Source organism: Limulus polyphemus, unplaced genomic scaffold, assembly GCF_000517525.1.
Source record: "Limulus polyphemus unplaced genomic scaffold, Limulus_polyphemus-2.1.2 Scaffold1467, whole genome shotgun sequence".
NCBI classification, from domain to species: domain Eukaryota; kingdom Metazoa; phylum Arthropoda; class Merostomata; order Xiphosura; family Limulidae; genus Limulus; species Limulus polyphemus.
This window is the reverse complement of record NW_013667077.1, coordinates 264,152-279,081: the sequence shown is the minus strand read 5'-3', so window position 1 is coordinate 279,081 and position 14,930 is coordinate 264,152. Positions and strand designations below refer to the sequence as shown.

The window sequence follows — 14,930 nt, the reverse complement described above, 5'->3', positions numbered from 1 at the left end:
CAAGTCAAAGTTGCAAGTTATCTAGTAGTGGTCTAGGTCAACAGTTATAAGCTATCCAGTAATGGACTAGACTAACTGTTGCAAGTTATGTAATAGTGGTCTAGGTTAACAGTTACAAGCTATCCAGTAGTGGTCTAGATCAACTGTAGCAAGTTTTCTAATGGTGGTTTAGATCAACAGTTGCAAGTTATCCAGTAGCAGTCCAAGTCAAAGTTGCAAGTTATCTAGTAGTGGTCTAGGTCAACAGTTATAAGCTATCCAGTAATGGACTAGACTAACTGTTGCAAGTTATGTAATAGTGGTCTAGGTTAACAGTTACAAGCTATCCTAGTAGTGGTCTAGATCAACTGTAGCAAGTTTTCTAATGGTGGTTTAGATCAACAGTTGCAAGTTATCCAGTAGCAGTCCAAGTCAAAGTTGCAAGTTATCTAGTAGTGGTCTAGGTCAACTGTTGCAAATTATCCAGTAGTGGTCTAAATCAATAATTAAGACCACTATTACACAATTTAAAACAGTTGATTTTCACCACTACTGAATAACTTTTAATTGTCGATCTAAACCACTATTGAATAACTCGAAACAGTTGACTTACATTATTATTAGATAACTGGCAACTGTTGACCTTGACCACTACTAGATAAGTTGCAACTGTTGACATAGACCACTATTAGATAACTTGAATCTTTTGGTCTATATTACTACTGGATGACTTGCAAGTGTTGACTTAGACCATTGACCTTGACCCCTACTGGCCACTATTAGAAAGTTCCAACAGTTGACTTAGGTCACTACTGATTATCTTGTACCTGTTGACCTAGAACACTAATGGATAAGTTTCAACTGTTGACCTAAACCACTAGTGGATAAATTGTAAACATTGATTTAAACAATATATGGATAACTTGCAACAGTTGACGTAGGCCAGTATTAAATAACTTGCAACTTTGGACCTAGACCACTATTAGAAAACTTGCAACAGTTGACCTAGACCACTACTGGATAACTAGTAACAGTTGACCTAAACCATTACTGGATAATTTGCAACTGTTGACCTAGAGTGATACTGGATAACTTGTGATTGTTGACCTAGACAATTAATGGATAGGTTGCAAGTGTTGATATTGTCCTGAACTGCTAATTCATAACTTGCATCTGTTGACCTAGACAATTCGTGGATAACTTGTCCCAAACTACAAATAGATAACTTGCAACTGTTTACCTAGGCCATTGCTGGATAAGTTGCAATTGTTGACCTAGATCATTACTGGATAACATGCAACTGTTGACCTAGACATCTATTAGATAACTTCCAACAGTTGGTCTAGACCAATCTTGAATAACTTGTTGGCCAACTGTTGCAAGTTATCCAGTAGTGGTCTGAGTCGACAGTTGCAAGTTATTCAGCAATGGTCTAGGTCAGCAGTTGAAAGTTGGCTATTAGTATTGTAGCATAATATCGACACTTGCAAGTTATCAAGTAAGTGTTTAGGTCAACAGTTGCAAGATATCCAATAATGGTCTAGATCAACTGTTGCAACATTTCTAATAGTGGTCTATGTCAAAAGTTGCCAATTTTCTAATAATGGTGTAGGTCAACTGTTTCGAGTTATTCAATAGTGGTTTAGATAAACAACTAAAAGTTATCCAGTAGTGATGAAAATCGACTGTTTTGTAATAGTGGTCTAGGTCAACAGTTACAAGCTATCCAGTAGTGGTCTAGATCAACTGTAGCAAGTTTTCTAATGGTGGTTTAGGTCAATAGTTGCAAGTTATCCAGTAGCAGTCTAGGTCAACTGTTGCAAATTATCCAGTAGTGGTCTAAATCAATAATTACAAGTTATTCAAGAGTGGTCTAGACCAACTGTAGCAAGATTTCTAATAGTGATCTAGGTAAAAAATTGCAAGTTATCTAGTAATGGTTTAGGTCAATAGTTGCAAGTTATCCAGTTGTGGTCTAGGTTAACAGTTGCAAGTTATCCATTAGTAGTTTAGGACAATAGCAACACTTGCAAGTTATTCACTAATTGTCTAGGTCACCAGTTGTAAGATATCCAGTTGTGGTCTAGGTCAAAAGTCACAAGTTATATAATATTGGTCTAAGTCAACTGGTGAAAGTTATCCAGTAGTGGTCTGGATTAACTGTTGCAAGTTTTCTAAAATAGTGGTGTAGGTCAACTGATGCAAGTTATCTAGTAACAGTTTAGATAAACAGTTGGAATTTATCCATTAGAGGTCTATGTCAACGGTTACAAGTTGTCCAGTAGTAGTCTAGATCAACTGTTGCAACTTTTATAATAGTGGTCTAGGTCAACTGTAGTAAGTTATCTAATTGTGGTCTAGGTCAACAGATGCAAGCTATCCAGTACTGATCTAGGTCAACTGTTGCAAATTATCCAGTAGTGGCCTAAATCAATAATTACAAGTTATTCAAGAGTGGTCTAGACCAACTGTAGCAAGATTTCTAATAGTGATCTAGGTAAAAAATTGCAAGTTGTCTACAATAGTGGTGTAGGTCAACTGATGCATGTTATCTAGTAATGGTTTAGGTAAACAGTTAGAAGTTATCTATTAGTAGTTTAGGACAATAGCAACACTTGCAAGTTACCAAGTAAGTATTTAGGTCAACAGTTGCAAGATATCCAGTAATGGTCTAGGTCAATTGTTGCAACGTTTCTAATAATGGTCTAGGGCAAAAGTTGTCAATTATCTAATAATGATCTAGGTCCACTGTTTCACATTATTCAGTATTGGTTAAGGTCAGCAATTATATTGTTACGACAGCGGAAGTCACGTGACGCTAGTAACACGTCATGATATTCTCGAAGGTTCTTGAATGCTCGAGTGTTTACTAGATGTGCGGTATTCTTGTATATAAGACCACCAAGAAGTGACGGCAACAATGTAATTGAATTGCAGACAGAGATAGAGACGACAATTGAGTCAAGCACGTGAATCGTTCGTTTGTTGTGAATTATAGCGTTTGTTTAAGTTATAGTGTGACTGTGGAAATTAAGTGTATTGCAAAGTTGTATTGAGAACGAATAAATTAGTTTTATTTACAAAAGGACTTGCGTCGCTTAAGTTTCATCGGAAAGAAATTATACGGGAAATTAACTAACGTCCAGAGACGTAACAATATGTTATCCAGCATTTGTCTAAATCAACTGTTTTAAGTTTTCTAATAGTGGTCTACGTCAAAAGTTGTAAATGATCCAATAATTATCTAGGTCATCAGTTGCAAGTTATCCAGTAGTGGTCTAGGTCAACATATGCAAGTTATCCAGTAGTGATCTAGTTCAACAGTTGTAAGTTATCTTTTAGCAGTTTAGGATAATAGCGTCAATTGCGAGTTATCCAGTAGTGGTCTAGGTCAACATATGCAAGTTATCCAGTAGTGATCTAGTTCAACAGTTGCAAGTTATCTTTTAGCAGTTTAGGATAATAGCGTCAATTGCGAGTTATCCAGTAGCGGTCTAGATCAAATATAGCAAGTTTTCTAATAGTGGTCTAGGTCAAAAGTTGCAAGTTATACAATAGTTGTGTGGGTCATCAGTTGCAAGTTGTCCAGTAGCAGTCTAAGTCAACTGTTGCAAGTTATCTAGAAGAGGTCTAGGTCAACACTTGAAGTTATCTAATAGTGGTCTAGGCAAATTACTGAATGCATTTCCATGTTGTGTGTTACCCTAAGGAAGAGGTAGAAAAAGTCAGATTTTTTAAGAGCTGTACGTTTTCTTTCCAGTTCTTATGCATGATACTTTGATAGTTATGGTTAGATGAAACTTACTTGACACGTTTTTTTTTAGTTTACCTCACTTACCTACTACAACACACATCGTACATATTTAAACACACTTACAACAATACACGTCGTACTTATTTCAATACAGTTACACCAACACACATCGTATTTATTTTAACACACTCACTATAATGCACATCGTACTTTTTTAAACACACTTACTACAACAGACATCGTACATATTTCAATACAATTACTCCAACACACATCGTACTTATTTCAACAAACTTACTAACACAACGACAGAAAAATCGCCCGAATTGAACATGTCCGAAATGTGAAGTTGAGCAAATTGATTAACAACTTTTCTGACAGTTTGATCCTGATAATTTGATTGTGAACCTCACTAATATTACACTAAGTAACCAATGTAAATCTACATTAGATAAAGGTATTAATTTCTCTCTTCCTCCGCGAAAACAGAATTATGCTAATTTTCTTTATCCCTTCGAACTGCTATACAGAAACCTGAAAGACCTTACTACAACACATTTTTTTTCAACACACATGTATAAATCTTATTTCAATACACATAACATACATCATTCTTACTTCAACTCTTTTACTTTAAACTTACATGAATATATTTACAGCACACATAAATATATTTCATAACTCATCTCTCATAGTATTATTGTCTCATAGTATAGATGTTTTATTGTGTTGAGAATTTGTATGTACTTAATTTGACTATGTTCTTAAACGCTGTAATAAACATTTTTATTCAAGACATGCTTTGCCCGTCTTGACATGTAGTTTTCTTCTCAAATACGAAAGAATACACAATTATTAGACTATAGACCTTTGCTTAAAACGACTACATTATATACAATAGGCCTACCATTATGGTGTCCCAAAAAACACTTTTTTAATGTTCTAATTTGCGGGCCTACTGCTATTACGTGGATCGTAACTAAGCTATTAAGACCAAAATTTACGTAATTGAATAAAAAAAATCATTGCCTCAATGGCCTTTTTGTTCAATGAAAAAACTTATTTTTTATTTTTGAAGTTTTTTTGGATTTACATTTTCAGGTCAAAATTTGATTAAAAGACTTGTATGATGACTCGAAATGTTAATTAGGCACTAAATAATGTTATCTAATTTTAAAAAACAAAAATTAATGTTAAAGGTTGTGATGTGTCTTAAAAATGTATCTATTTTCTTGTCTTTTTTTAATTTGTAAATTATTTTAGATATGTTTTGTTGAATATATCAAAACATAAATGAGCTATAAGTAGTGAAAATAACTAAGAATAAGCAAATTAACATTTATCATTAGGTAAAATAGTTAATTTTGAGAGTTTACAGAAATTTAATGCTAAAAAGATTATGAAAATGTTAAAAAATGATTTAAATCAACTAAATCCAAAAGATCAGAACATCATTTTAAAGGAGAAATTTGTTCTAAAGATATGGTGATAGTGATATATATTCAGTGATAGAAACTCTTTCGAGCAACCTGGATAAAGTTTTTGGTAAGACTATTACTTCTAACATGAATTTTTGTTGCTGTCGATCCTTGGTTAAAATCTTTGTATAGTCGTTTATGAGATGGATGCCTCGTTCTGTTCTGTTCTGCACTACCATTAGTTACCAAAAGCCCTCTAACCCATTATAGTGCACTTTGAAAATTAGGGTCTTCTTGCCATGATGATGGTCTTTTAGTGAGCCTGGTTGAAAAATCATTCAACACAGAGTAAAAAAAAACCATGAAGAAGGATTTATAAGTGACTCAAGAGTTATCCCTTCAATACTCTCTTGAGATTCTCTTGGTTTTATAAGAATTGGTTTTCCTTTTGAGTAAATCCTTTTTTGTCTTTAAAAGCACACAATCTCAAAGCCACTTTCTCTTTTGCTTCTGTACTCACATTGTCTGAAAAAAGACAAAGAGAACTATTTCAGGAATAATTTTCAAAAACTTCCGAAGCTTTATCCCAATTTCTTTGTCGATCTCAGTGTACATGAGCATTTCTTTTAGAAGCAAAATGTCATTTAATGTCGCATCTTCTGCTCTTTTGCAGCCTAACCAGTGATTTACATAAATAATTGAGAAGAATGTGACAAATCTTTTTATATTGGATATTTTATCTATCGAGAGGTTCAACTGACTGAAAAGACTTAGTTTAATGCTATAGAGGATAAAGGACACAGTTTGTAAAATTTTCTTCCTTTAGGCGGGTTTTTGCCAAATACAATCAATGTAAGGGAAGCACATGCATAGTAGTCATCGCCAGATGTCTTGTAAATGGAGTTTGGGGGAAGAAAATCGAAGATAAACTTGGTCGCCTCTTTTTTGTTTTTGAAAGAAGCCAATTATTGGATATTTCGAGGGTTTGATAAGCATCACTTGTTTCTGTATCAAGTTCTTCCCATTTGACGTGTAAATCAGAGAATACTTTAATATCAGGGGTTTTATTTTTTCCCATTAGATTTTTCCCCTAAATGTTTTGGGATAAGTTCCAAAACATGATGACGACACCCTAAATAAAGTAAAGGACGACCTAGCTCTTTTTCAATTGTAATTGCTGCTCCTTTTATTCACCCAGCAGTTGTGTCGAACACCATACCAACAATTGTGTCAGAAATGTTCCATTCTCTTAGTTTGTTTGTTGTTGAATTTCGCGCAAAGCTACACTAGGGCTATCTGCACTAGCCGTCCCTAATTTAGCAGTGTAAGACTAGAGGGAAGGCAGCTAGTCATCACCTCCCACCGCCAACTCTTGGGCTACTCTTTTATCAACGAATAGTGAGATTGATCGTCACATTATAACGCCCCCACGGCTGAAAGAGCGAGCATATTTGGTGTGACGGGAATTCGAACCCGCGACCCTCAGATTGCGAGTCGAGCGCCGTAACCACCTGGCCATGCCGGGCAATTTTCTTAGTATAAGTAAACATTTTATTCTAGGGCTTGTGATCGTTCTGTGCTATCTTTTATTTCTTGACAAGCAAGAAGTTTTCCTTCTGAGCATTCCTTTGGGTTCCCTAATACAAGAACTGCCAATCGATCTTCAAACTTGCCTTCTGCATCACAGCATATTTTACTGCCCCAATAAAGAAATAAAATGGGAGGAAATTGACATTTTTCTTTGATTATTACTGCAATTATCTCTCGCTGAATTACTCGGTTTCTGTATCAGTTTGATTTACCTACTACCACACTTTTGAGGTTCGACTCCAACTGCTTGTAAAAGTGCTAACGCATAAACTATTTCTCCTAGAGATGTCTGCTTTGTTCGATCGGCGGCAGCTAAAACACTTGAGTGAGTTAAAATGTTTCGTGGCATTTTTGAGGGTATTGTCTCTTCTCTCTGTCTTCTTCTTTCTTGGATGTGATCAAAGTTGACATCTTTCTCCAAGTCATCAACATCTTCCGACTCTTGTTCATAGGATGCTTTGGTAATATCTGATACGCTACTTTCTTGTGAAGAAGATAAAGTCAATGAACAGTTCAGCCTCACTTCCCTCCTCTGACGTTGTTAGACGTATTTCATGTCCAGCTCAGCTTAGAATAATTTTATTCCCCCATCTTTTGGCGCTTTGAACTGATCATCAATGAAGGCAATGTCTGATTTTTGTGATTGGGATGATTGCAGTCTGTCTTATTTGATTTTTTTTCCTTAGCGTTCTCACCAAGCAATGGACAAATGTGGCTTAGTTTGAGAACAAAATCTTCTGTCTTCTTTCTTTCGGTATCACTTTGACGGGACTTATTTTTGCCAAATTTCTGGAAGACTGATATAAATTGAGGATTTTTTTTGAGTATTTTTCTCAATAGGCATGCCTGAGGGAATTCGATCATAAATTTCTTTTAGTCAGAGATCAGTGATGACATAGGACTTTCAAAATTACCATCATCTATTCTTATCTTTGAAAACCCTTTTAGCATCAATGTAGTGAAAACTATCACCTCAAATCTTGGCCATTTGTAAGTAGTTGTCTGATCGTTTGCTATTCATCATCATCTATTGTATTTCCAATTAAATACTTAGAACAACTTTGCTTCGAGTTTCTGGTGTGCTACTTGTCATTGGTTTCTTACATTTCTATTGAACCTTAAAAAAGATATCAAAAAATAGAAAAACGTATAAAATATAAATATAATTTAAATATAAAATATAAATATGATATAAATATAAAATATAAATATCATACAAATTTAAAAAATCAAGAAATTTAGTTTTTTCATTGAACAAAAAGGCCTTTGAGACAATGTTTTTTTTTTTCTTCAGTTACACCACTTCTGGCCTTAATAGCTTAGTTACCATCCACATAATGGCATTAGGCCTGAAAATTAGGACATTTAAAAATAAAAGTTTTTTGGGGACATCCTAACTTACCATCTCGGTAACCCAAGTTTGCTCTCTTGTAATGTGTGTGTGTGTGTTTAGTTATAACAAAGCCACACTGAGGTATATTCTGCGTCCACCGAGAGGAATCGAACCCCTGATTTTAAGAGTTGTAAATCCGAAGACTTTTCGCTTTCCCACCGGCGGGCCTTGTAAGTCTAACTCTAAAACCTTGCAAATAATGTTTTGCAAATGGAATAAAGATCAATAGTGCGAACATATTTTCATTATCGTTTTTTAATCTCTATTATTCAACAATAGTAGTGAACCTACACAATACCTAAATAATGTTTTGTTTTGTTTTTTCTTGAAAGAAAGCTGTTTCATATTTTGGTACTGTCTCGAAATCTGGTGCTATTTAAAAATTATCCTAAACGACATTTATGCTTATAAACACCGTTTCTTATCGGAAACAGGAATGTGATTTATCAGGTGAGTCCAGAAAATAATGTTTACTGAACTACGATATTTGGATAGAGAATAACTCGATAAAACGGAAGTTGAAGATATATGTCCCTCTATTTACTCAGATGTATGATCATATGATCATAATTTCAAGAGCCAGATGACAGTGCTACAAAAGCTATTAAATATTATATTACAAAGAGCTTGGTGACGATGCTACAAAAGCTTTTAAACTTCGGCTTATACAGAATCTGATGATTATACAAAATTATTTGTTTGTTTGTGAGTAAGCACAAAGCTACACAATGGGCTATTTGTGCTCTGCCCACCACGAATACCGAAACCCGAATTCTAGCGTTGTAAGTCCGCAGACATACCGCTGTGCCCCTGGGGGGGGGGGGGGCATTGTACAAAATTTTGATTTAAACAGAACGGGATGGTGGTCTACTATGGATGTTAAAATTTTGATTTAAACAGAGCCGAATGGTGGTCTACTATGGATGTTAAAATTTTGGTTTATACAGAGCCAAATGATGGTGCTACGAAATCCATTAAATTTCTGTTTACAGAGAGTTGTTCGTTGGTGCTACAAAAGCTTTTAGATTTCGGTCTATACAGACTTGTGTATATTTCCAAAGCAAATTTGAGTTATGTGATCACTATCTTCTGTCATACTCAAGCACATTTCTCTACAAAACCAAGTTTGTGTCATATATATTTGTTTGTTTGTAGAAGCATAAAATTACACAATGGGCTATCTGTGCTGAGCCCACGACGGATATCAAAACCCGACTTTTAGCATTATAAGTCCGCAGACCTACTGCTGAGCCACTGGGGGGCGTTTATGCTACAGAAAACTAAGCAAGAGTTCACTCTGTAAATTCTATAACTATGTACTTCTTATTGAAAGTAAGCGAGCTACGTATTAAATTCATTTAAGAAATGAAATAAATTCATGAACACAATTTTAATAAAAATACCAAATGCCATAAATTGGTGAAACAGAAAACTGAAACCTATAACGACTAGAACGTTTTGAATCTTAAGTTGGGTAGTCTTGCTATTAGAGATATTTTTAGTCTTATATCACATTTCATCTCTCATAATATCCTTTTAAAATTAAACATTGATAACCATATAAACGAAATATTTACATAGTTTAGTGTCATACACAAGAAAGACGGAAGCTTAGCAAATTCTCATTTATCTAAATTTTGACTCAAGTGTTTAACCTGGTTGTGTTGAGAAATTAATCATAGTAAATTCGCTACAACGTAAATTTCACTGTCGCTCGAATGATATAAAAAACAATCGATTTGTAAATACCCTCCGTGATCATAATTTTATGTAGAATGTACAGGAATTTAACCACAAGAAAGAAGATTACTAAGTCGCTGAACACTAAGCAGCACTAGTCTCCGAGAGTCTTGTTACATGGAAGATTATTATAAAATCATTAAACAATAAGCAGCACTAGCCTCCAAGAGTCATGTAACAGGGAAGATTATTACAAAGTCACTGAACACTAAGCAGCACTAGTCTCCGAGAGTCTTGTTACATGGAAGATTATTATAAAATCATTAAACAATAAGCAGCACTAGTCTACGAGAGTCATGTAACAGAGAAGATTATTACAAAGTCACTGAACAATAAGTAATACTAGCCCCCAAGATACATGTAACGGGGAATATTATTACAAAGTCACTTAACAATAAGCAATACTAGCCTCCAAAAGTCATGTAACAGGGAAGATTATTACAAAGTCACTAAATGCCGAGCAGCATTAACCTCTGAAAGTCTTAATACAGGGAAGAACACCCCAAAAACACTAAACACTAACCAGAACTGACTTTTAGGAGACTTGTTACAGGAACGAAAATTGTCAATAATCACTAATCAGTACTAACTTCTGCAATTTACATTAAAGAACATTATAAAGCCATCTAACATTAAATAGCACTTTCGTCTGAGAGATTTTTCACAGAAATAAACATTACAAATTCAATAATTCCTAAACAGCACTAACGTTTGGGAGACTTGTTAGGTAACTGTAAAGCCGATTTTTACGAATTTAAAAATTCTATAGCACGATTTAAATTTAATTTTTCATATAATTCGTAAAGCACCTTTACGAAGCGTTTACTTGTTCATTGTTTAACTTAACATTATCATATAACACAAAAGACACTAACTTTAATTGTTATAAGAAAACAAAAACAAAGAAACGAACTCACTCTTAAAAGTAAAATGTTCCTCTCAATGGAAATTCAAAATTTAACTTAATATTTGTCTGAAAGTATATTTGCTATCAAGTCACAACACGTTAAAAACAAAAAGGAAATTCTTTTTAACTGGGGAATACAGTACTATAGCATTAATATCTGTAAGAAATAATGCTGGACTTGAAAACTGATCATATATTTTAGTTATGATTCTTATATGTATACTTAGAATCTAAATTTCGAAAACCCTTCTATTCTTATTACATGTCGATAATAATGATATATTTCCTCTGTTACTCGGCCTATTGAGGTCGTGTTTATAGCATAGTCTACAGAAATATCATCAGATTACTCCTTGACTTAAAACTTGTCAGTAATTTCAACCTTTCAGGGTGTATATAACTACCTGTACGACATTTACAAAATATCTAATGTAATTACAGAGCTCTTTCTTTGGAGGCAAATACGAAGATTTGATTCTCAGTGGAGTATCATGTACAGGAGACGAGGATAGCCTAGCTGATTGTTTGCACGATGAAACTGGACATGTAGAGTGTCCAGGAAAAGATGAAAGCATTGCAGGGGTCATCTGCACTACTGGTATGTTTATAACTCCAAAGTGGTTTGGTACAGTTACAAGTGAAATCTCTATTATTAGTTATAGCAGACTAGTTTCGGTAACATAGGTACCATTATCAGGGTTAGCCCTGATAATGGTAACTGTGTTACCGAAACTAGTTGGCTATAGCTAATAATATAGATTTTACCTTTCATTCTGAAAAAAAAAGTCGGATTTTGTGTTTTTAACTCTTAATATAGTACCATAATATGCCTTAAAAGAAATTATTATAACTTCAAGTTAAGCCTCCAGATGTACAAATAATCACTACTACAAGTAGGATTAGATGTTGAATTACAGAAAAGTTTTCATGACGCGCAACTAATCACCAATAGCAGATGGTTAACCATGATAAGTAATATATTAAATATGATACCTAAACGCTATACAACTAACCACCAATAGAAGACGGTTAACCACGATAAGTAATATATTAACGATGGTTCATTAATGTTTTACAAATGGTCACTAATTATCATTGAGTTGTGACCAAAGCAAATTCGGATATTTTGGATCGGATATTCACGTAGAGCTACACAAGAGCTGTCTGATGTAACCGTCCTTAATTCTAAACTGATAGAGTAGAGAGAAGACAGCCGGTAATACTCACCGTCAACTTTTAGGCTACTCCAATTGAATAATGACATTTTACCATCGCTCTTTGAAAGCACTTATGTCCTCAAATTGCAGACAGCGATTTATTTTTTGAGCAACGGAATGCAATATACGTACCATCGAATCCACAATTTGGGACGTTAACTATTAGACCAAGCCCGGCCTCAAATACCTACCTACGCAGTTGAAAGCTAAAATATGGTAGGTTTACCACAATAAATGTTATATTATACATAGTTTACATATCTTTCATACGTCAGAAAAGTTCATTAAGTTTTAACTTACTTACATTTTTACCTCTGTCAGTTACTGTGCCTAATGATTCTTTTCTTTTTTACCAGAGCAAGTGTCTCCTGTTTTACTTATACAAAATGTATTTTGCAAGCACTATAAGGCCTTGTGTGTGGTATTTTATTTATTTTCAACTAGCTGGCGTACCCGTTCAGGGCATGGGGAAGACATAATAGCTCCCGGAGAGTGACATAGGAGTGCAAGATAAGAACACCAGCCCCTATATCACTCCCTGGGGGTGGGGTTAATGGTTCATGCCAAGTTTGGTTGAGACTGGTCAGAACTGAAAGACAGTATTGCCCTCTTGGTATAACGAAGAGGTTATATCCAAATTCCGAACCGTATGTATGCCCTCTTGGTATAACGAAGAGGTTATATACAAATTCCGAACCGTATGGCACTCACAGAGAAACCCTAAGGTGCCAAAGTTGGGTTCGATTGGTTAAAGTATGGGTTTGAAAAGTGGACATAAAGATATACAGAAGCAATTTTTAGTTTATGCCTGATGGTTTTCTCTATTCAGTTTTACAAGGCTCGGTATACAATGTGAGTTACTATCTGTAATTTTAACAATTCTATATATATATATGTATATTTACAGTTTTGCCAGACCTTGTTCCCGATGAAAAAGAAATTGAACGTTCTACTTACCTTGAGGATCGAGAGCTGTTGTATTTACAGTGTGCCATGGAAGAAAATTGTTTAGCGTCTCATGCTTACCGACTACAGGAGAATAACGATTATGGTGAGACATTCTTATTTTCTAGATTCTACACCTCATATCAGAGGATCGTTAAACTGTCCAGTGAAAACAATTTGAATTCTAATATCATTGACTCTAGAAGGTTGCTAGTCAAAGCAAGCCATTCACATTCCGGGTTTACACAAACCATTACTCTAAGTTCAACTCATTATGCAATGTCAAAAACCAAAACCTTATAATAATTAGGATGCATTTATTAACCAGCTGGGTACCATCGTTGTTAGAAATATTTTCGTCAACGATTAATGACAATATTAAATAACAGGTATATCTAAATTAGAGCGAGAAATATCGTTTATGCCAGCTTTATTTACTACATAAAAGTGTGATAACTAAATGGAGATATTTATTTTTCAACACTATCTATAAGTCGCCTCAGCTTACCTTACGAAAATCCTATAAACCATTGAAAATTTCAACAATAAAAATGATTACTTGATAATAATTATACGTTAAGATTACTTTTCAAATATTTTAAATAACATCCAGGGTAATGTATTGAAACATTGTAGTTAGGCCTACATATAATTTAGAGTTAATGTTGAAATGTTTTAGGTGCACTTAGGCCTACAACTTGTTTATGAGTGAAAGCATCGTATAACAAAGGTGAAATAAGAAATAAACTAATTCGTTGTTGTTACGTGTGTTAGACATCACATTACTTTCACTAAATAATTCAAAAGAGTGAGTGAAACGAAAGAACATGTCACAGTATGATAGTATTTCAACCACACTATGTTCGTCATATCTATTGCCGACTATGTGTTTTGCTGAAAACAAAGTTCATCAGGCCAGCTGGTGCACAACAAACACAATACTGGTAAGAACACACACTATTTCTATAAGCTATTTATAATAATAATTGTTGTGGTGTGAATCTCTTTTTCGAAGCATGATTATGAATAATTTTAATTATGAAACAGTCTAATATTGTGTGATAATTTCAGTGTTGAAATAGTAGCATTGTAATTTTTGTTCTGTACTACCACACAGAAATAAGTTTCAAACATATGTTCTAATCTTCTTCAGTTGTATACAGTTATTTGCGGTTTCCCATTGTCAAAAAGTAATATGAATAATGTCAGATGTTTAAAATTCAGATCCTCACATGAATATTATTTGTTCAGATAAGGATTTTACAACGTAATTAGCTTGGCCATTTCAATTTCGTTTGATTGATAGTAGGTATTTTAAATACAACAGTTTCTCAAAATAATAATAATGATTAGAGGATTATCGGTGTATTAGGGATGAATAGAGATTACGTCAAAGGCAAGAGACAAAATCATGACTAAGTAAGACGATCTTGAGGCCTCTTATAACATATAGTGTAATCATTTATCTATTCTTTTAATTATGTATTTTGTATGTTTGTTTATTTGTTCCTGTTTACAATTTTGCACAAAGCGTCACGAGGGCTATCTGTGCTAGCCGTCCCTAATTCTAAAGTGATATACTAGAGGGAAGGCCTAGTCAACAGCACTTACTTTTAGGTTACTCTTTACCAACGAACCGTGGACGAGCGTGCTCAGGGAACGGGATTCAAACCCTCGATCCACAGATTGGAAGTCGAGTATCCTAACCATCAAGAAAAGTCAGATTGACCAGAACACAATAAAAAACCGTACCCATGTTTTCCACCATTGCAACTAAAAAGAACCCTAGTATATCTATCAAAAACACAGTCATTTTAAACAAAGAACCAAACATAAACAGACGAAAAATCAAGGAATCCATTTTAATTGAACAAAACAACCCTACTCTAAACCAACATCCTTGGGTTCCAAGATTCCTCTTCTAAGTTTTGCAACAATATCCGGTCATGTGACCTCTTTGTTCAATACTGTGTGTATATATATATAT

The 14,930-nt window shown here is 34.3% G+C and overlaps 1 protein-coding gene across 1 annotated transcript in view; it reads left to right on the top strand.

Annotated features, from left to right (window-relative positions):
- Positions 1-14,930, top strand: part of LOC106463713 (lysyl oxidase homolog 2A-like) — a 23,895-nt gene that overhangs the window by 919 nt on the left and 8,046 nt on the right. Inside the window, exons 2-3 of the mRNA XM_013923775.2 lie at positions 11,216-11,379; positions 12,906-13,049. Of these exons, the coding sequence (XP_013779229.1) occupies positions 11,216-11,379; positions 12,906-13,049 (308 nt within the window). The remainder of the gene's footprint in view (positions 1-11,215; positions 11,380-12,905; positions 13,050-14,930) is intronic.